Source organism: Rhipicephalus sanguineus, chromosome 1 (assembly GCF_013339695.2).
Source record: "Rhipicephalus sanguineus isolate Rsan-2018 chromosome 1, BIME_Rsan_1.4, whole genome shotgun sequence".
NCBI classification, from domain to species: Eukaryota; Metazoa; Arthropoda; class Arachnida; order Ixodida; family Ixodidae; genus Rhipicephalus; species Rhipicephalus sanguineus.
This window is the reverse complement of record NC_051176.1, coordinates 293,370,124-293,393,771: the sequence shown is the minus strand read 5'-3', so window position 1 is coordinate 293,393,771 and position 23,648 is coordinate 293,370,124. Positions and strand designations below refer to the sequence as shown.

At 46.8% G+C, this 23,648-nt stretch overlaps 1 protein-coding gene across 1 annotated transcript in view; it reads left to right on the top strand.

Annotated features, from left to right (window-relative positions):
* Positions 1-23,648, top strand: part of LOC119383245 (RING finger protein 44) — a 148,573-nt gene that overhangs the window by 86,894 nt on the left and 38,031 nt on the right. The window contains exons 3-4 of the mRNA XM_037651300.1: positions 4,512-4,582; positions 19,547-19,770. Of these exons, the coding sequence (XP_037507228.1) occupies positions 4,512-4,582; positions 19,547-19,770 (295 nt within the window). The remainder of the gene's footprint in view (positions 1-4,511; positions 4,583-19,546; positions 19,771-23,648) is intronic.

The window sequence follows — 23,648 nt, the reverse complement described above, 5'->3', positions numbered from 1 at the left end:
ATTTTATCCCAATGTTGTTATTCTTTTTCGCGCTTCGTGAATCCAAGCGGCGCTCTCTGTCAACAGTACGGTTGTCGTGAACAGAAAAGGGAATACGCGTTCTATTGCGGCATGCGCAAACAGAGACTAATCTCATCTAACGTCTGCCTCGCTCGCTGCTTTGTTAAGCGCGTAATAGAGGAGTCGTTGCCAGGTCAATGCGTTCCACTGAAGCGAGCGGTGAAAGGACGCAAGCTTGGATACCAGACAAAGAAAACGCCGGCGTCTGACCCGACTGCTCCTTGCGTTTGTCCTTTTAGCGCTCGCTTTTGCTCCATTGCTGCGAAAGCACCTGTCGACGGTATAAAAAATACGTATTATGCGATCCGCAGTCCGTAAGCGGCACAATCCTTGCTGGAGTCACGCATACGATGCATGTCCGCTCCTATGGCATATTCGCCAGAAACAACCGCGGAAGTCGCTAGCATTCGGGCACTGCTGTCTGCGGAGCTCTCCGAGCAGTATGTTTACGTGCTGTATGTATACCTCCAGATATTTTATACCGCCGCCGCTGTTTTCCGTTTATTTGTGCGCTCGATCGGAGGCGATCATTGCCGTGTTGCTCTCCATTGTATCTACATTTCAACAGCCAGCTGGACCCTAAACATCTCCGTTTGACTCATCAGTTTATCACGAGCCGCCTTTAAGGTCGCGGTGTACGGTCGCGTCGGCATATAGTGATTGTTTTCATGTGGGGAAAATGGAGCTTCGCATACATGTTGGAAATGACTAGTGGCAGTAATAAAACGACACTTGATTTCACACTCGGGGCGTGCATTTCAGCTTTTTTAACCACTCACTCACGTGCATATATATGTTATATATATATTGAAAAACAGAAGAAAAAAACTAGCACGTGACGAAATCTCGAACTAAGGCGGCGCAGGGTTGTCTCTGCTTCCGTCATAATCTCATTGCGGTGCTTTTTGTTTTCTATAGCTGTATACTATAATGCCATCCTTTTACAGCAGAGCTGTTATGCTCGAGATTTGCCGTGTGTCACAGCAGCGCCTCCTCTGTCTTAATCCTCTTCTGCTTCGCTCCCAGAACACGTGCACCGATTTGTCCGGCGTGGGATGCAATAACTCTGATGGGCGAGAAAACGAGTACAGAGAGAGAGAGAAGGGATAGAAAGACAAATTCTTGGCGAGGCGAGATTCGAACCCGCGTACCCACGATCTGAAGGCGAGCGTCGTAACCACTCGGCTATCCTACGCTAGCATAGCATAGCACGGGGGGGGGGGGGGGGGGGGGGCAGGCACACCGGGCCCGTGCCCCCCCCCCCCTTTTTTGGCGATAGCATATAGAGCACAAAATGACACTTGACCTGCCCGGCTCCCACTTCAAATCAAGGAAATGCCCCCCCCCCCCGAAAAAAATTTCTGCCTACACCCCCTGAAAGCATAGCCTTGTATAGTATAGCAAGGGGTGGGAAAGCGGGTGAGGAGGAGATGTGAGAGAGTGGAGGAGGGACAGGAGGAGGGGAGAACGAGTACAGAGAGAGAGAGACATAGAAAGAAATAAAAAAAGTAGAGATAAAGGAAAGGAAGAAAAAGAGAAAAATAGAAAGACAGAGAAGAGATAAAAACACGCACAAAAAAAGATAGAAAAAAAATGTGGGGAGTTTGGACCTCGCTCTCTATTTCTAGCTTGCTTCCTCTTTCTTTATATCTTTTGCTGTCTATATGTATCTTTCCTTCTCTTTGATTCTCTCCTTTCTCTTTCTGCATTTCTTTCTCTCTATTTCTTTATATGCTATGCTTTGCTCTCTCTTCCCTCCTCCTCACACTCCCCTTTTCTATCCCCTTGCTGTACGCTACTATACAAGGCTGTGCTTTGTTCTGTCAGCGTGTCTGGAATCTTAAGAGGTGTGCACCAGGGGCGTAGCCAAGGGGGGGTTCAAACCCCCCCCCCCCGAAATTTTTCAACTTTGCTTGCGTATATACACACGCACACATACAAACGCACGCACGAACATACATAAAGTATGGTTGAACCCCCCCCCCCAAAAAAAAAAAAAAAATTCTGGCTACGCCCCTAGTGTGCACGGGCTCCGGGTAGCCCGAAAGCCCGACCCGGCCCGCAGGCCGGGCTCGGGCGGGCCGACGTATTTTCACCTCGGGCCCGGGCCGGGCTCGGGCTACTTGGAGTTTTATCGGGCCGGGCTCGGGCCCGGCGCAAAGCCAGACTCAAGCCCGAAATATAGAGAATGAGCGGGAATTGTTTTCCAGCACGCATACAGCGCCTTTTCCGCTACCGCCCTTTACCGCTTTTCCTTTCCATTGCAGTTGTTCAGCGAGTGGAGCGACAGTGGTGAGAATGTAGCAGTTACAAAAAGATGAGTTCTCCGATTATCTCTCTATGGAATCGCCCTCCTGTCCATCTGAAGTTTTAGTCTTCTGGAAAAATAAGCAGCAGAGATATCCCAAGCTTGCCAGGCTAGCAAAAAAGATATTAGCAGTTCCGGCGACGAGTGCAAGCAGCGAACGTAACTTCAGTTCGGCGGGCTACATAATGCAAAAGCGCCGCACTTCGTTGAAGCCGGAATCGTTGAACTGCTTGCTGTTTTTGTAGGACAATTTGCAATCTGTGTAATAGAGACTGTTCGTCGTGTGTCGTTTGATCATAGCTGATATGCTCAATAAAATGCCAAATTACCGGAAAACGATATTTTGTTTTCGCGGCGAATCTTGAAAAAGCCGGGCCGGGCCCGGGATTGTGTTTTCGTACGTCGGGCCGGGCACATTGTGTTTTCGCACGTCGGGCGGGCGGGCTCGCAGCCCTTTGCCGTCGGGCTCGGGCGGGCCTTCGACAAAGTCAGCGGGCCCGGGCCGGGCTCGGAAATACGGCCCGTGCACAGCTCTCTGGATAGCCGAGTGGTTAAGGCCCTCGGATCGTGGGTGCGCGAGTTGGAAATCCGCCGCCTCATCAGGCATTTTTTTTCGGCAAGGATTTCTTTTTTCTTTGTATGTTTCGTTCTTTTTCTTCGCCCTCAGCCTCACTCCTCTCCTTCGCTTTGTGCCCTTGTTATGCGCCGGACAAATCGGCGCACGTGTGCTGGGAGCGAAGCAGAAGAAGTGGCCGAAGAAGAAAGCGCGTACCGGTTCATGATGATGATAATTTTTGGTCACGACATATTGCGCCGAGCTAGAACAGCTTCGCTGTTAAAAGAGAGAGCAAGCATAGCCATGTATAGTATAGTATAGCAAGGGGTGGGAAAGAGGAAGGGCCTAGCTAAGCCATGGTCAGCTCTGCTGTGGCCCAGCCTTGCGCGACTCAGTGCAAGCTGCGCTAATTTTTTTTTTTTTCAGTTGTCTATGCGAAATTTCGCACAACGTTTATCGTGCGAATTCTCTGCAGAAAGGGACGCATTTGGGCTTGCTGGTTCATGATTTGAGCAAAGACGGGACGAAAGGAAGGACACAGACCACGGCGCTGTGTCCTTCATTTCAGTGTCGCACTGTCGTTTAGCTCAGATTTTGTTGAAAAATCATTTCTTCATTTGCCAGGTGGGGCGTCAGCGCTGTTTTTTACACAAACCGTGCCATTATCGTTTCGCATTACTGACTACCCGTTGCGTGTCCACAACGGTACCATTGCGGTAACCGTGGAGGGACCTTTGCGGCGTGTTGGATGTTGAGGATTTCCGGCGGCGTTACTCGAGGCGTGCGAGAGGTCCGTACCACGCGCGACCAGCAGGCCTGCGCGGGGGGCGTCTTGATGCAACGCGATCCGGCGACGCGTCGCCATGGCGGCCGTTCTGGTTGCGCTGTGACGGTTGCCGGCTGCCGTTGCCGGCGGAGCTCTCCGATGACCGTCTCTGTGACCGGACGTCGGCGCCTAGCCCGCGGCTCCGGGACGCTGGAAGACGACGCCGTGGGACATCCCTCGATTGTTCTTGCCCGTCGGGAGGGAAAAGTCACTCGGCCCGTTTCATTGGCACGCGCGACGCCAGTCGGCGGGCAGGCTCGCTTGGTCGCGGCAGCATATAGCGCGCGAAAAGGGAGCGACTTTTAGCGCGAGTTCTCGCGCGCCCGTTTCTCGTGCTCGTGCGCATTGTCGCGGGCCCCCGCAGCGTGTCTGAACGCTCGTGTCTGAACCGCTCGTGTCTGAACGCTCGTGTTCCCGCACGCCGCTGGGCCAACGCTTGCCGGGGCCGCAAGCCGACTGGGTTTGCCTCCCGGCGCCTGCCCGACCCGCTGGGCGACCAGGGACGCGCTGTGTTCACCAGCATGAATGTGGACAACGAGATAGTCCGGGACCCCATGCTCAGCGATGTGGCCGGTCCGTCTGGACTTAGCCCCGTGGGGACCAGCGAGCCTTTCGAAGTGTCGGACGACGTTTTGGGTCAGTTATTTGGCACATGCCTCGTTATACCTGCCTATATTTCTGAAGATATTCGCGCGATTTTTCGAGCGCCGTCATTAACTTAGTTTTTGTTGCATGGATTCACGTGATTGTCTTCCTTGCAGACCTTTCGGCGGGACCGTTGTCGCCCCTCTACTTCCCGAACCTCCGGCCGCCTGAGGACTCCCGGCAGAAGGTGAGCGGCTGCACCGTTTGGTCCTTATCCTATCGCTTGTTGAGTGTCGGGTACTTATGCTGTTTCGTGGTGACCGGTTGCCGGCGTTCGTACAAGTTCTTGCGGTCAGCGACTTTTTCTTTTTTTTTTGTTAAGTGCTCGTATAGCGAATGAAATGCGTGGCCCGGGGGTGGCTGGATCCACAAACTTAATTCGACATGAGTAGTTTTCAATGGACGCTGCCTTGGCGAACGAGCACTCTGTGGAAGTAATTCCGAGATCCACGCATCTTTCACTTTCACTTGACCGTGAGATCGAATATACGAGTCTTAACATACGAGGTATCGTGAGCTCCTGTTCATTGAGTCCGAGGCAAAGGCCAACGAAATATTCCTCTCTATAAGACAAGTCAGTGCGTAGCGGAAAAATATTATGGCTTTTATGTATGTTCGTGCGTGTTTGTATGTGCATGTATATATGTATACACACACATACAAAATGTGAAAGTTGGGGGGGGGCAGTCGGACCTCCAACCCCTCCCCCCCCCCCACCTCTTGCTACGGTATCCTCCCCTCTGGCTACGAGAACTTTGTCTAAAAAAAGAAAAGAGGTATATGCGGAAACGGACTGCTTTTGCAGGTTTTAGTTTAGCATCCGGGCGCGTTTGTGCTTAGCAGATACGCGTGTATAGTGTAGAGCACTGCACGGGCCCGGGCCGGCCCGCGGGCCGGGCCGTCCGAAGCGTTTTTCGGCGGGCCCGGGCTTGAGGCTGTGGCCCTGAGCCGGGCCCGGACTTGAAGCCGCGGGCCTGGGCCGGGCCCAGGCTTGAGGCTGCGGGCCGGGCCGGACTCGGTAAGTCGGGCCTTCGAGCACACGCGAACGTTACGCATTGCATGGTCTAAGGTATACTGTGCCAAGCTGAAGTGACACGTGCAAAGAGCTGGCTCTTAGTAAAGCTTAGCAATAAAAATAGAAAAACAGTTGAAGTGCTATCTTTTTTTTTTCACCAGTATAGATATAGATTGGCACTATATATTTTCACTAACGTTTCGTCTGCTGGACCAGACTTTGTCAAAGTAACAAGTACATCGTGGTGGGTTTCCTTATAAACACGCCAGATCACGTATATATATATATATATATATATATATATATATATAGTACGCACTAACAATGGGCCAGATCACGGTTGTTCCCATGGAAGGAATAAAGATTTCGGGCTTTTATTCTAGTTTGACACATACGGTGCATTTCTTTTATATTCCTTGGTATTACGTGCCAAAACCACGATATGATTACGAGGCACGCCGTAGTGGCACCGGATTAATTTCGACCACCTCGAGTTCTCTGCACCTAAAGTATACAGACAGGTGTTCTTGCATTTCGCCCCCATCAAATTGCGGCCGCCGTGGCCGCGGGAATCGCACCCGCGTCCTAGGACTTAACAGCGGAACAGATTAACCGCTGAGCTACCACCGCAGGCAAAGCAACATTTCGATGCATGTACACACCTGATTTTCCGTCCGATCGCCCGCTACAAAGCGCACGGCATCATTAATGATCATCATCAACAACTAATGTCCTCTAGTGGGCCCGGGTCGGGTCTGGTCATGAACAAGCGCGCCCTGGATTAGTTTAGTAATGAACGCCCAGGCCCGGGCCGGGCCCGGGCTTGGAACGACGGGCTCGGGCTGGGTTCGGTCATGTACGCCCGGGCCGGGCCCGCGCTTGGAACCACGGGTCCGGGCTGGGCTCGGGCTTCATAAAGCGGGCCCGGGCCGGTCCCGGGCCGTAACGGCCCGTGCAGTGTTCTAGTATAGTGCCCTATATAGAGTGTGAAATTTGAGGAACATGTTAATACGGGCGCCCTCTGCAGCGTATTCGTTCTTGGGCCATCGCGTTTCCCTGGCACAGTGAAAGTGACACAAGCGTTCCGCAACGCGCTGCCGCGACGTTGGCAACGGTTCGTTTCCACTGCGTGCCAGAATGCCGCAGCGGAGGACGCATGCCGACCGTTTGCAGAGCTTTCGCTAGTTCTTATATCTGCTCCTTTCCCAGACCGCATGTGTAAGGCTGGCTGAAGCGCTGTAAGTATACGTGGCAGGAAGACTCTGTGATCGCTCCGTTCTTTCCGCATAGTCGTGTGCTGTCATAAAAAAAAAAAAAATTCGCCTCCACAGTTCGTATAGCGTGTGTTGTAAGGTGAGTTTTGCGTTTGATGTGCCGTATAAGCGCTGTGAACGAAATAAGGGGAATTTTAATGGCTCGTTTTTCTTTGTTAGATACAGTATTAATGAGAACTAACAGACAATAATGCCAAGGAAAGTATAGGGTCGTTATTTGTGGTAATTACGATATAAATGCGAAGAAAGTAAAGTGGACGAAAAGACTTGCCGCCGGCAGGGACCGCACCTGCAACCTTCGAATAACACGTCCGATGCTCTACCAATTGAGCTACGGCAGCGGTCATCCCCCCGTCCACTTCATTAGGTGTATCTGTGCGTTTAAACCTGGTAGTGTTATACAGCGCCGATCGTAGCCATGGAGGCGAGTGTGGAACTCTTTTTTTTTATTGTTGGCGTCACGTAGCGCGTGGTCTTTTTACGAGGTGGCATCTGACCAATAACCCCTCGCCAGGGCTGGGCAAAGATACTTTGAAATTGTATCGCAATGCGATGCAAGATACTCAGGCAAGAAGTATTGGAGATACAGATACAAGATACTACCGCAATAATTGTATCCGATACGATACTTGCCAACTGTATCTTAAGATACTTCGATACATTCGCAAATTTGTTATTATAGACCCCCATAATGTAGTAGCGAACGCCTATGCACGAAAAGGTTTGCTTGAAAATTTCTTTAATGTGACCAACTTTGTTTCATTTTAATGAAGTGTCTGCTAGTATCTCAGAAGGTTTGTCCTTCTTGCTCAAAGTGCATTAGTTCACTTCCGACAGAACTTATTGGGCTTTGTCTTGGCTGCTTAACAGGACAGCTCTTCAATGACAGCGGCTCTTGCTTGGCATTTTTGTAATTTATGGGAGGGGGGTCTCTGCTCAGCTTGCCGACCGGCTAGCGGGTCGCCATCTAATCACAAGAACTTCACTAAGAAGCCTTCGCACGATGGCGCAAATACCGGTGTGGAGTTTTGCCTCGTCTGTAAAAGACCGTTTAGACAATACTGAATCACCGGTGTACAGCAGCAACAACGTTGCTAGCGGCATTTTTAGTGACGCATTGTGTGTACGTAGAGCTCATAAAACTGCAATGACTTTTCATGTTCTACTTATCTGCTGGCGTAAAGCGTTTATCAATATACCCACTAACGTGCAATCTATTAACAATTTTCTTCAACGAGAGAACATGTGCACCCCAGAAATGCCTAATACATATTGTATTGTCACGTGGTGGTGACGATGAAGAAGGCGACAGTCGCTCTGGTAGAGACGAAACTGCTCATAGGGCAAACTTGTGGCCAGAAATCTAGGTAACTCATAGTACAAGCAAAGCACGCTGTACACTGATAGCGGCAATAAATGTCGTTGGCCTTCGGTATTTTGATCATCGGCGGAACGCGTGGTCACATCAGCGATCGAACCTCCCAGCGTTACCGATGGTGCTCGCGTAAGCTCCCGAATGAACTACAGTGCTCGCGTCCTGCGGATAATTTTAACCATAATTTTTGCAGTTTTGCATCCCAAAATCACGATATGATTATGATGGACGCCGTAGTAGAGGGCTCCGGAAATTTCGACCACCTGGGGTTCTTTAACGTGCACCTAAATTTAAGTACACGGGCCTCGAGCGTTTCGCCTCCATCGAAATGCTGCCGCCGCGGCTGGGATTCGCATGTAATCATAACAGGGCAATCTGAAACAACTGCTAAGCTTCCAGAACATCGCGCCGCGGCTTGAGCCGAGCGCTGCTAGTAATTTTTTTTTTTTTTGCGGTTTAAACCCGATTACACCAAAATAAATAAGAGCGCGTGGCAGTATAGTTGCAGAAATCGTCGCAGCACACCGCTGCTATTCACGCTATTGCCACGTATACAGCTCCGATTACCTGGCGATTAGTAATAGTAAAAAAAAAAAAAGGGAGGCCTAAAAAAAGAAAACAAATATATGTAAATAAAATAGAAAAGCCGTTCTGTATCAAACATCCATCGTGAATATGTATTGATACACGATACAGGCGGCACCCCTGATATCTATGACAACTAAGCATGAAGTATCGTGAACTTACCTGTTAATGTAAGACAATAAAAATATTTAGTGCCTACGAAAAATTGACTGAAACGGCTCGTTGGGACGCGCATGAGAAAAACGGATCATTTGGTATAGCAATGTTTATCGAATCTCCTTCTTAACAACTTTAAGATGGCTCCTAATTATTTTCATAATCATAACGCAAACTCAGTTTCGCTGTTTTACTACTAAGCAGGATGTCTGGCACTGTATACTCAGAGCGCGCCCACATAATTACATATTTGTTTTCAAAATCGCCTTCGCAGAACAGTAAGCTCGAGTGAAATATAAATGTGTAAACAGTAGCAGAAATAAAGCAGACAGTTCAAAGTAAGAATAAAGTAGAGAGCATATTTTGGCAGAACGTTACAAGAGACATATTGCTGTGACCAGACCGAAAAAAAAAAAAAAAACACTTCAGAGCCCTAAGTAATGTACGGGATGCGAAAGGACAACTAAGAAAGCACTTGTCCTAACAATCAAATTATGATTTCAAAAACTCTTTGAATAAATATAACAGCAAGATAGTAACTGTTAGGGTTTAACATCCCAAAACCACTATATACGATTATAAGGGACGCCGCAGTGGAGGGCTCCGGAAATTTCGACCACCTGGGTTTCTTTAACGTAAACATTAAAATCTAAGCACACGGGCCTCAAGTATTTTCGCTTTCATCGAAAATTCGACCGCCGCGGCCGTGATTCGATCGACAGCAGGAAGAAAAAGACACGGTACACGAACATATCTTCTGTTATACAAGCGCTTCATCTATAAGATCTAGCATCGGTACTCGTGGTGGTGTAGTTAGGATATTATTTGCACATAAGTCAATCGCATGTAAGTCCAACTTACATCGACAAGACCCATCGAATTGCTGATGTGTGAAAGCCACGAGACGCAAAGCAACCCTACATATGCTTCAGATTTCGTAACATAGCACTACGCAGGGGAGCGGCATCAGAATTTGCGCGATAATCGCCGCACGCATTGTGGTACGCGGCGCTGGACAGTGGATAAGGGTAAGTGTCATGGCAATGGCACAAATAAAAAGAAAAATAATCGAGAAAAAGAAAGGCACGTGAGCTAAGCATAGACGTTCGCGCGCTTGTTCTGTCGAGACTGCGCGAGCGCTGCCATGTTGCTCTGCTCCACCAAAACGGACGCGCACACGCCATCGCCTGCGCTCACTGGTGGACTCTGGCGGAAAAATAAAATTATGTCACTGCGCTTAGTTTTATTCAGACGGTTTAGTAGCACCAGTACCAGCTTGAGAAGCGGAGTTGAGTCAGCGATTATTGTTTCGTACGGCGGTGTTCCTATAGGAGTATTTTGTATACACGATACATTGTTGAATGTAACGGAAATACAGATACTAGTCTTTGCAAGACGTATCGCGCTACAGATACAAGATACCCGAAGAGTATCTAAGATAGTATCTAAGATACATGTATCTTCGATACTGCCCAGCACTGCCCCTCGCATACTATCTGAAGGCATCAAGTCTGCCAGAACTAGACCCTCGCCACACAGTATTAATAAGAACTAACAGACAATAAATGCTAAGGACGGCATAGGGGGTGTTATTGGCAGTAATTATGATATAAAATCTGAAGTAAAGTGGACGAAAAAAATAGCTTGCCGGCCGTGTATCTCGAAGGAGAGAGGTGTTTTTCACCCCTCGCCTTTTGAAAACGTGGCTGTGATGGCCTGCCTCTAAGTTAGAGGTCGCGCGAATCGAGGCGGCATTAAGGTCGGCGGCATAGTTGGTAGTGTTTTAGCACTCTCGCTAGCTGGTCATCTGTTCTAAGTAAAAGGTACCTAGAGGATTTCAGAAGCAGTGCAGGCGATCGAGCGAAAAGTTAGAAAAACTGGTACGTAACTCGCTGCAGTCCACGGTGATGAAAGGTCAAGCTAGCACTGAATTCCCAGCGCAGCTCAGACAAGCAAATAGTATAGTCTCGTTGATACGTTCCTGTTTCGTACGATTTCCCGGTTCCAACGTTCGCGATATCGTTATCAAGAGAAAACTGCGCGTTGTTTTAGCGAATTCAGATTCCCGGATACGTTTTCGCGGATATTTTTCCCGCGCTTTATTTTTTTCTTCAGAAACGTATGAACGAGATTCTACTGTATACAAGCGGGGGCAAGCTTTTCAACCGGCGTCTCGGCCAGGTGCGCTGCAGATCCGCTAGTGTGCCTCGATGTGTGCGCCCCCCTTAGGTTGTTGCCATTCTTTGAAGGGGCTGATGCCGCCGCGACGCCATCTTTTGCCCCGCGTCTCGCGCCTCTCAGCGCAGCCGCCGCAGAGCTAGAGTGTACTAGAACTTCTTCTAGTACACTCTAGCAGAGCGGTGAAACGCCGGTAAGACGCCGTGGGCTCAAATATGGCAGCCGCGCCGCAGTAGACGCCGCAGATGTCCCCACGGACAAAACGCGCATCAAGGCGCGCTAGATTCGCGTTTCCGCAGCGCCATCTTTAGCGCGTCAGCATAAAGGACACTTCAAACGGGTTGCTTACAACGCGCCGCAACGGCAGTTCGTTCGGTACTCTGCAGCCGTTGTTTCGTTTGGATACGCGGGCTTGCAAAGGTCTTCGGAAAATATCGATATCGCCATGGTGGTAGTTCATCAAGCCATAGGACGTTTGCGTCCATTTTGACCCTCGTTCGTTTGGCATTGCTACGCATCTGTTTTCGTGGGGCTAAGAACGGTATGCGGGCGTTGTATACGACTGCGAATGGTCGGCTGCTGAAACAGTCTACTTCGTTGGCGCGTGAAACTACTCGACGTTCATTTCGTCAACTGTAGCTGGTATCATTCTATCTTGCACATATAGTCAGTTTTGCAAATTAAACGAGTACTGACATGGCATTTTCTGTCAATTTTCTGTTTTAAAGGAAGGACCGGGACCCCCACAAACCATAAAAAAAAAATACTTCGAAGCCTCAGAGCGCAAAATAATTTGATGCAATAGCTTTGCAGTCGGTTTCGTTTTCCAGCAGGTTATACTATGTCGTGGCGCAGGTGGTCATGGGGGAGCGGCGAATTGCGACATATTGACACTCGTTAATTAATTAATTGATTGACTGATTTATTGAGCCGGTGCGAATGCCCGAATATTTTAAATACCTGCCCGCCAGTTCATAAGAGTGCCTTCTTGCCTATTGTGCGCTTCTGAAATTGCGCTGTTTATCTTCTTCAGTGTGACCAGCTTCTACGTAATGAGAAACGAAACTAACACTGACTGTAGAAAAGTTGCTACACTAACTTATTTAGGGCGCCTAGGAGCTCGGCAGTATTTTATAATGCATTAAATTAAGAAGAAAAATGCCAGTACTCCTGTAATCATTAATTCACTCCGTTAAGTAGCTTCATTATGAATTTTCCGACTTTCTAAGTGCGCGTCTGTAGTTACTGAGAAGGCAATGTCTTTGTATTTCACATGCCCTAGCTCGTAAACCATTTTTGGGCAACTCGTATGAAGCACACATGTATGCAGTCTCGCATCGATAACACCAGCGTCCTGTTACTGAACCACCGAAAAACCAAACGAGGCAAATCGTCCTCCGACGCCCACTGGCCCCACCGTTTCCAAGTGTCATTCGATGCATGCATCTTCATACGAAAGCAGGGGAATTTAAGGGCTAGTTTTTCATTGTTAGGCACAACATTTAATGAGAACAGACAATCAAGCCAAGCCAAGGAAAGTATAGGAGATGTTATTTGTAGTAATTATGAATTATTAATTCATAGGGCATTTCGGCTTTTGATTACGGGGCACACGTCGCTTCCCGGAAGCAGAAATCGAGATTGATAGAAGGTGAACTACTTGGCCCATGGACGCTTATGACTCTGTTTGCACCATACCTGCGAATTATTCAACCCGTATACGGGTCTTGTGCGTGCACTGTTGAAATGCCGCTTCTGCGAGTAGGAGGGCATCTCCTGATGAGGCAGGCTGCCACACGTATCCACCTTGTCCCTCGTCCATTTACACTTGGGCCTGGTCCTTTAGGTTGGCGACTTGCAGATCGCCATGGCCACATTATTGCTAGCGTAGAGACCTTTCAGTGTTCCTTCTACTGAAATATGCTAGGGTATATACTGCCAGATGCGTGCACGCACCTATTTCGGAAGCATTTGACCACATTCGCATATAGGCGTTTTCTTGAGCCCCGCTGATCGAGGTTGGGTCTTCCAACCGGCTTCCACTCTCCTGTCAAACCAGACTCCCAGGTATTTTGAATAATGCACCCGAGCACGAATCTAGAAAACGGTACTGCGAAAGGCAGTCTACTACATGTAACCGGGCACTTAGAGATGGCAGTGGGGTGTACCATCGTGTTGTCTTGTTTAGCACGCAATATACCTTCTCCTGGAGCGTATTTGTTGGTGCACATACTGAAACGTTCTCAACACTGTCGACAATGAGACGTCAAGAGTGCCGTAGAGAAATTGGAGTAGCAGAGTGTTGTTGTACATAACCTGCAAAACGGGAAGACACGTTAAGCGAACATCTCTAAAAGGATAGGTTGGGCTCGCTGACAGTGTTTAAATAACTGACAAGCACAAGACTTTTGAATGGTTAAAAAATTCTGTGGTGACAAAAGCTGTACGGCGTGCTTTTCTTTTTATGCAATGCAAATTTTGAATAAAATTTGCTTTGACCAGGCCTGTATCAAGGGGGTTGGGCGTCCTAGCCCCCTCAAATGTCGTTTGTAAGAATATTATACTCTTAGGAACATTCATCTCAAAATTAAAAATATTAAACTATGAATAAAGTAGTATTTAAAAATCGCGTAATTTCATACTGCTACTTTTACCAAAAATATTACTGAAAAATAGGTGCTTTCCTCACATAGCCAAGGTCTTCAGCAAGTGCCTCCCCTCCCCGAAAAAATTCCTGGCAACGGGCCTGACTATGACAGTCTGCTTATTGTTTCAGTCTTCGCCGGATCTACCCGTGACGAGGAAGTGACAAAATCTGAATCGAGGTGCGTCAAAGCAGAATCTGGCCAGGAAAAATGGCAATTCGTCTGAAATACACTAGCAGACTGCTTATTCTTTGCGTGTGATATAGTGCTCATCTGTGTCTTTCTATATATAAACAGGCACAAAAAAATTTTCTCCTGTCCACAAGAAGCGCCTTAGTGGCTGACGCCTAGAGTGCCTATGACCCCGAGTTTTATGCTGCACAGAGCTGGATGTCGCGGTTTTTTTCGCACAAATAAACAGATAAGCACAAAACATATCATATCGCACGCAAAAATAAGAATAAGAGGTCTACTTGTGTATTTCAGACGATTTGCCGCTTTCCACGACAAGACGCTGCTGCCATGCGCTCTTCCTCTGTCAGTTCTGGTCTGACTTAGCCGAGCGGCAGCACTTCCTGCGTGCCGGGCGTGCTCACTTTCAATGCGTTTCGATATCGCCATTAAAATTCGATGAGTATCTCGAATTATGTACATTTCCAATCTATAAAAAAAAAAAAATGTGTATGCGATAAATTGCAACGGCCTACAAATTTGGCATATAAACTGCCCTCATGCAGTGATGCAAGTGCTGCTCCAATTGTTCCAAACTGCTCTAAAAGAGAAATGCTGCTCCAAACTAATTTTTTGTTAGTAACTGCTCCAGACCTGCTCCGAAATGGCACTGGTAAACTGAAAACAATGAACTTTAAGCACATGGTCATCGAGCGAGCCTAAACGTAACAAAAAACAAGCTGTCTACTATCATTCTATATTTTGCGGACATTTTTCTTGGCAATGAAGAAAAGGCTGCAGAGCCAAACTATGCGTTTGCTACCGCTGAAGAAAAAAAGCCCACAACGGCCTCCGTGTTTTCTGCGTGAGAATTATGCAAAACAGCATTGCTCTATTTTCTATGGGACACTGTTTGAAAAGAGGTGCAGCATGCACCAAGGAGATATAAAATTTGTGTTTTACTATATGCAGTGTCATTTACATTTTTGCACGTGTGAAAACGTTGCAACTTTTACGTGCTCCTCACAGTCAAAATGGTACCTTCAGTCTTCAGGTGAGCGCTCGTCGCCCTCCAGCTTTTCCGATGACTTGCCGAAGGAACTTGTGACGAATTTCACTAACAAATGGCTGTCTAAGCAGACGAAGCAAATAGTATGCAATGTTATTATTATTGCCATGGCCGCTCGAATAATCCAACAGCCGTCACAACAGATACGGAAGGTTCACAAACTGAAACTAAATTCGAAACTCGCACGAAACCGGACTACTTCGCGGAGCAGTAATGTGCAGTAGCTCCGCCCCCATAGCCTTTTCTTCATTGCCAAGAAAAGTTGTCCGCGAGTATAGTATGTATTATAGCATGCTAGTATGGAGTTTCTATACTAGCTCCATACTAGCACATCAACAATGCCACAAGCAGTGGCATCGTTGATATGTCTCCGATTTAGCTGTATGTAGCTGTACATTACAGGCAGACTATTTTGTTAAAATGTGTGTGAGATTCGTTCAATATCTTACTGATTACTAACTGCTGGTGGGAGGACTGTGATGTGTGACTGATCACATTTAGCACTTTGTCATTTCCGACCTCATTTTTGCCACAAGAAATGGCAAGGCTGTTTTTTCAACCTATCTGAACTTGGTTTCTTGTCTTTTTTTGTTTGAAATTTCAAAAGCAAGCTGTTTTGGTGAAATATGAAAATAACAGAGTTCTTTGCTCTGTTACCGATTATAAACTGCTCTATGTAATTCTAGTTTCTTTTATAATTTGGGGCTCAGCTTCATCGGTTTTATATCATTTTTGTCACAAGTACCGATATTTTAAGTATATAGCCCATCTTACTTAGGGTTCAGTGACAATCTATCTGCTTAATTATTTGTTTGTTGCAATTTGCAGCGATAATTGTATGTGCAGTGTCTTTAATAATAAGTAATAATACTTATGAGATGCTTAAATAATGCTTTAAACTCCAGGAGTCGTTTGGAATATTTTGCCATGTACTCCGAAAATGTCAATAGCTGCTCCAAACTAGCATTTTTTCTGCTCCAGAGTGTGCTCCAAAAAGCAAAATGTCACTTCCATCACTGCTCATGTCATTAATTATAATAACGAGTTTTGGTTAGTTACATCAATGTCACTTTAGCTGCGGCAACATTTTTCCGCCTCGACGTAGATTTCGTGTGCGACGATTACAGGACCATAGTACTAAAAAAAGAAAAAGGGTCCGCATTGTTAAGAAAAAGAAAAAAACAACACTTGGTGTATAATACCTTGGAAATTGAGCGATTTACAGTAAACAAGCTTACCTTATGCACGGAGTAAAACTGAAGAGGTCGAAGATGCGTACAGGCTGAAATGGGGGATGGCAAAATCGACGTATGCAGTACATTCGGGTCTATGAAAACCGTGGATGCTGGCAAAGTTAATCTTGAACATTTACAAGAGCCCCATGCTTTAAGCGACGAGAATAACTCTATGACCAGATGCTCATCTTGGGTGAGGGCAAAAAATGCAGAAAAAAGGGTGCCCATGCATAGACTGAGTCGATAAAAAGGGCGGAGCATGGTGGCTTGTGCCGACTTCCCTGTTTTGTTTCCTTGGCTGTACGACGCGTGCGCTGTGGCTTCGCCCCTGCAGGGCTCAAAAAAAGATGGCAAAAATCACTCCTAAAAAGTAATTGAATTACATTAATAGTTGCTTTTCTAGAATGTCTTTAAATGTAATTAAATTAGGTTATAAATTAAATCTGGCGGAAAGTAATGACATTACATTACTAATGCTTTGGAAAGTGATGAATTTTTCTAAATTACTTCAACAAAAGTTCATCATTCATGCTCTAACTCATGTATACACTCTATTTGAAGCACGTATACGTTGAAATCATAGAGATCTTTCTTCAGCTCCACGCGCTTGTGGTTTGGCACTCAGATTAACTTGTCTTTATTTTTCTTTAATTTTTTGGTAAATTTTTTGTGCCACAAGGGAAGCAGACATGCCATGTTTCAAATTGTGAAAGTAGTGAGTAATCTTTAATTCCTCGATTGAAGTAACTCATTACATTACTCATTACTGCAAAAAGTATAATTTAATTACTGTGCAATTTCATTGCTGCCAAAGCTTTGTTAGAAATAACTGACGAATGTAATGTGTTCCCAAAGCTAAACTTCCTCAAATATTACACATCCAAAGTTGTTAGGCCCCTTCTAGGGAGTTCACGCTCAAAGCTCTCCCTTTAGCTCTGCTAGCGTCCGCAAGCGCTGCGTATTGCATACCGCAACCATGGTAAGTAAAGTAGTAAGTAGAGCGTCCACCTTCGATGAGAGAGGTTTTGGGTTCGATGCCCAGCGTAGACGGGCACCTACCGGTTTTCTCATCTGGAGATACCCCGACCTGACGCTCCATGGTGTATTTATGGGTACTCGAGAACATGGCCTCTCTCTCCTATCTTTTAACCCCCCCTCCCTTTAACACTTCGCGGTGCCCCATATGTCTCTCACTGGTGAGGCACCTCTAAGCACGTAACCACCGCTGTGGTTGCTGTGGTCACCTGTAATCGTTTCGCATTGTGAAGAAGACGGCCAGTCAGTCAGCGTGGGATGCTAAACAGGCGAGTAGGGATTAAAAAAAAATTTAAAAAAAACATGTGCTTCAGCTCTCGCAAAAGGAAACCATGCCGCTTCTATGGAGGACTCAAACAGTAAGCCTGTGGTTTTTTTTCAGACGCATGTGTAAAAAACCACAGGCTTACTACTTGGGCATATTTTTCGTTTAACACGTGGACATTTGCTTCGAAATTTTAAACGCATTTTTCTAAAACCTTTTTCATTTTTCATTCTATAATTACGCGATCGGAGATCATTTGTTTGTACGAAGTATTTGTGCAAGCTAATTAGCGTGCTGTTGATTTATTCATTTGCGCTTGCATAATATTCGAAAACGAACGGTTTATAACTAATACTGTGGGCAATCATTTTGTCTTGACCAACCGTTCATATTGACTTCTGGCGCTTAATAAGAAACATGTTTCACTAATTATTTGATAGATTCCATTTACGCAAGCTTTACTAGACAAAAAACAGAAATGCAACTTTTTCTTTGGTACTACTGCGACATACGTTAAACAAAAAAATGAAACATTAAATCAGTTTAGACAGATAAATTGTTAAAATTCGCCACCTTAGGTTAATTATTAGAAAAGGAAATGGTCGAAGTTTCATATTTGAATATCGCGCCGAAACTTCCGCGCTTGAACGCCAGTGTAACGTCACGATTCGTCTTTTTGCGTATTTTGGCCAGATTGGTTCAGTGAAATTTTCTGAAACTTGCTATGGTAGGACTTTGTTTCGCCCAGAACACAACGTAAATCATTTTTAGCGACAAACGATTACGTAGGCCCGTAGACACCGTAAAAAATTGACATCATGGCGGGCTGGTGCATGAACTTCAAAGCAACGTCGCCACTTTGCGCGTTTTTGTTTTGTTTGTTAGTTTTTTGCTTACCTAGCTTCTTCTCGCGGTAAGAGTGGTCGGTATTGCGAAACTGTCATTTACCGACACGAGAACAACCGTTTTTCTCAGCGTATCTCGAGAACCACCATCGTTCATGCTCAACACCCTACTTAGCAAAATTGAGCACGTTTTCGAGTTGCCTGCGGAGTACGTGTACGCTGTTTAGGATTAACTAAATGAACGGATCGGAAGCTCGAAGTAGAGCCCACTTGGAATGTGTGAACGAGAAATTGCCATGCACGTCACCATAAACGCGCCTTTGTTTTGCTGCGCTCTCAATCGCTAGGCGCGATGGAACTGGTGGCGCCATCTAGGTAGCGCTTGCGTAAATTCCACGTGCGCTTGTTTATGTTTCGGTATGTCTTGGTCGTAAACACGAACTTCACTCCGCGATTTTTGTTATTGGGCGCACTATTCGCTTTTCGGAACACTTTTTCGGTACTTTACGAAGTAGAGTTTGTGTTTAGTCTGCGAAACCACAGCTCGTAACCAGCGGCGGGAACAGCGCACCGTTTGCAAAGCAGTTTGCGAAGCAGACGCACAACAGATGTTCTGCGTTGTCGACTGTAGGTATCGATTAGCTGTTTTGGTCGTGTCTGCGCTGTTAGGCACTGTTAAAATTTATTTGTGGTCTTTAAACTTCTGACTCGCTGTTCTCGTCTTTTGATGCTGTGGCTGTCACTTGTGTGTTGTCCTTAGTCATGTACTACATACGTGTGCGCTGACGCGAACTCCAACTCCACAGGGTATGTTCGAAATTTTGACCCTTACTTCGAACGCGGTTCTAGCACATTGCTCCCCCCACCCCCCCATGTATTGTAGAATGTGCACACGGCAGGTACAAATCGGGGGAATATGTAGCTTTATTTTTAGCGCCGTCATTTCTTTCGTTTTTGTTATTGCCAGCTCTCGGTCACTCCTTATTGGGTTATAGTAGCCTATGCGATGAAAGCAGTTTTGTCTGCCGTGAATAAATCTTCCGGTATCGGGATGCTTGGCACGATTGCATTTTTTTTTCCTTTGCCAGGCTTTTCAATATCGAATTTTCTGCCGCCGAAATTGGCTCAATAACGACCATTGGGCGAGTGCGGCTGCGCCGGAAAAGCAGACGAACAAAAGCGCGCCGGTTTCCATGTCGCGATTGTTTGCGCGCCGGCCGCGTTCACGTGTTGCAGCGCTCTCGTTTTGGGGGCATTGCACGACGACGGCAACAGCCAAGGACTCTGTGTGCATGTGTCGCAGGCGAGCGAAAGCCCGAGTCGGAAACGGCTGAAGCTGTCGCTCGGAGCAGCGGCAGCAGAGATCGCGGCCACCCCGACGGCTGTGCCGATCGCTCCGCCTGGAGCCTGGGGCGAAGGCTCGCCCACACTGCGCAGGCGCAGCGCTTCGCATCAGCAACGGCGCATGGATCACCCGCCGCACCACTCCGCTAGGTGCACCAGCAACACGGCTAGGTGCCGACGCAGGTAAGAGTGTTCCTCGTCCATTTTGGAGGCCCCCAGCGGGGCCTCGCGCTATGCGAGCTCGGACTACCGCGCCGGCAGTGTGCGCTGCGTGCTGACTCCCGCGTGGCACACAAAGCACCGTTAGACGCGGTCCCACCACCCGAGCTGTCGTCTGCTGGCTCCCCCAGCGCGATCGGCGCTCTTGACGCGCGAACGCATTTTCGCTTGTCCTTTTCGCCGGCTCTGCGGCCTGTAGCCCTCGGCCCCGCGTGCCTCTGACGCCTTTACCCACACTTTTGTTTTCGTTTCCTCGTTGCTTTCGTCGACTGCGGTCCGCGCGCACAGCCAGCTGACAAGGCGCTCTCGCGGCGCGCGCGCGCCGCCAGCTCCGGGATATGACCTTCACCTTGTGAGTTTATCGTTGTTGCAGCGCGTTCGCGATGCGTTTTCACTGCAGAGCGCGACAGTCGTCTCTCTGCTGTCGTTGAGCTGACGGTGTACTTCGCGGCGGATTTTTCGCCGCTATCCGGGTTCTGTTCCTCGATTTCTGCCCCTTCTTTTGAGGGTATTCATCGGACGGCGGACGCGCTTTCGTGCGTGTTTAGAGCGTCTGCCTCCGTGCGTCGCTGCAGAGAGAGAGAGAGAGAGAGGAAAAAAAAGGTTTGGACTTTGACAGTTCGCGAACGGCTGCTTTCGTTTGCAAGCATGCCCCATTTCGGCTCTGTAAGCTGCCTCGTCTGATTGTGCCGTGTATCCGTGCGTCCGCTCACATCGGCGTCGAAGAAATCGATTGAGCAAAATGAGGTTAGCCGCCGTGAGGCTAGCGGGCGATCGAGTAGTTCTCCCAATTTACTTACCGAGCCTGTAGTGTGACACGTAATGATTTTGCACAAGCATAGCGCAGCTTGATGCTACCTGCACTGATCACACGGATGCGCGCGTGTTAGCCCCATCTGAAGCTTGTTTTCGTCTTTTAGATGCCCATATGCTGTTCGTGTGTTTGTGCGCGGAATTTTCGTAGGTTTCATATAAAATCCTCAAGCTTTTGGCATAGTGGGCCCAATGAATATATGCTCTATTACTGAAAAGCACAGCATAAGCAAGTGCGAGGCTAGTGGATGATACCCGTGTGCTGTTCTTAGGTCGCTGACGATTGCCTGTTGTCATATTTTGCTTGGTACAGAATTTTGCAAAACCAATCGTGGACGGTTAATTGTGAAGACTGATGGTAATTTTGTACACAGGTCAAATCCTTACGCGTACTGCATTATTGAAGTAGCAATAACGCATCGCGCAGTAGTGTAATGAACCACTTGATGTGAGGAGGTTGAAGAACAATATTTTTGTACTTGTGAACACCACGCAGCCAACCCTATATTTCTGAAATATCGTGTAAAAATGCAACCCCTAGCTATATTGCGAAAACACTGTAGCTGTCCGAGTAGAAAAACCATGTATATACTGTTAATACTTGCAAGATCTCATACAATATTCTACTAAAACTATTTTGCTTAATTTTGCTATTATAGGTTAATTAGTAGAAGACAAAATGGTCAGTGTCATTTTTTTTTAATTTCGTGCCTTAACAGCAGTGCTGCTGCGGTAGTGGGTCGTCCCTGGTTGTTCCCCCCCCCCCCTTTTCCACTTCTAGGGCACCTTGGGCCAGTAAATATTACAGAAACTTAAAATTTTCAAATCTTTCGCCCGTTTAGAGCAAATATTTTATCTTTAGTAATGCCTCCAAAATCGGGTGACGTCACGACGAACTGGTGCAAAATCTTCGAGATGGTGTCGTGACCCGTCTCGCGTTTTTGCCCCTTTTCTGAAAGTGACTTTTTTATATTGTAGAATGGTATGATTTACTAATACATCTATACATGTAATCATTTTTCTCTTAGTGACACTTAATGGCGCACTAAATGCTAACTGATCAACATTCTTCGGCAATTCTATATCATTAATTTTGAGATATGTTGATTACTAAAAGAAAAATGGTCATATTTTTTTATCTCTCAATGCGACATCAGTGTAACATCATGGATGACCACAAAGTATTTTTTCATAAGGGGGTTGCAGTAGCTTTATAAGAGTTGATTGCCTTGTCCATTTTTTGGCTCCTGTATGAAATAATGTAGTCCATAAGTTACTAACAGGCTCGGTCCTTGAATCCCTGATGTCACAGGAAGCAATGTTGCAGTGTCCCTTTAAACCTAATACAAGAAGATAAATTTTTTCACTTATTCACATGCGTTGGCATGAGGACAGAGATCCCACGAGTTGGCTTGTAAACAAAAATTGTTCGACTCCATCTGCACAGCCTCAACCTCATGGAGAGGCAAATAGGTCGATGTCTGTCCCACTTCATGGAGTTGCCCTCATATAACTGTCTGTATCCTTTCAAAAGGAGAAAAGAAAGGCAGGCAGGAGAAGGTTAACTGTGCGGAAATGCATCTGGTGGATTACCTACACTGAGAGAAAAGGAAAGACAATGCAATGCTTTCCAATGCATTACGATGACTGGATGATTTGTCACTTCAATCCAGGTGCTACTCAAACACTGTTTCATCGCTCGTCAGCCAACAAGGCAGTGATGCTCTTTAAAGGGACACTAAAGGCAAATATTAAGTCGACGTTGATTGTTGAAGTAGCAGTCTAGAAACCTCGTAGTGCTACTTTTGTGCCAAGTAAGCGCTTATTTTGAAATAAAATCACGTTTTAGTGGTCTGCATTGCGTTAGCGCACTTCAAATCACCCACCTGAAAGCGGTCTTTCTCACGTCACTGTTGCCGTGCCCAACGATGCCCGCCTTTACTGCACGGCAGCGTGCACCGGTAGCGTGCACCATTCGGGCATCCGGCAACATCATGTGTATGCGGAATTTTGTCGAACTTTCTGTCGGAGCGACTTTCACGAGCGCACAAAACACACGTGGCAGTATGCAATACCGAAACTACCACTGAGACGCGACCGCATGGGCTGAAGCCAGGCGCTGGGCGAAACACAGTTCGGTGAAAACGGAACCTTTGAACCACGCGCACCGTTCCCCGTGGCAACGCCAAAGACGTTCTTTTTTCCATGAATCAAACAGAAACGAACAAGCAGCATTTTATTACGTGTCTTGATGCACGGAAGGTTCTTTTTTTTGTTGCAGCTAGTTTGATTACTGGTGATTATTTGTAGTCGGACGCTCTCACGTCATTGGGATCGTTTCCCAAATGTCCCACTCATGGCGCACGTCGTGCGATACATTTAGCTTAATTTATTGGTAAGTAGGGCACTGCTGTTGATAATATTGCCGTTTTAGATGTTGTGCATACATTGAGCTTTCACTCTGACATAAATTGTTATTTGCCTTTAGTGTCCCTTTAAAGGACTACTGACAAGATTATGAGGCATCGCAAAAGCAACATTTTTCGTTTCCTTGGCATGCACTGCTAATTCTCCACACACCGGAGCCAGGAAACACATACAAAATATTTTAGTTCGATTTTAAAGTTTTGTTCACTCAGCATCTGCGAGCCAGCCCTTCTGCAATGTACATTATCATGACGAGTCAACACAGTTCGCTGGGTTTGCGAACTCTGCGTCCTGTATGTGCCTGAAATCATCTAAATTGCTGTTGTAGTCACTGGACAACAATTCACTCATAGTGCACCTCGTGCAACTGACAAAGCTGCGCAGCTCTGTCTGCTGTCAGTTGCGTATGGTTTCTAGTATGTCATGAGTTGTGGCTGTCCTCATGTGACTTAAACCTGCATGAGACGGTTGACACATCACTGTGAAACCGCCCCCTCGATATTGAGACCAAAAGTGCTTTTTTAAGCTGGTATTAAAAATATGTTAAGTGTGCTCTTAGGCGCCATGATACTTTTTGAGGGCTCTTCACACCAGCATCTTTA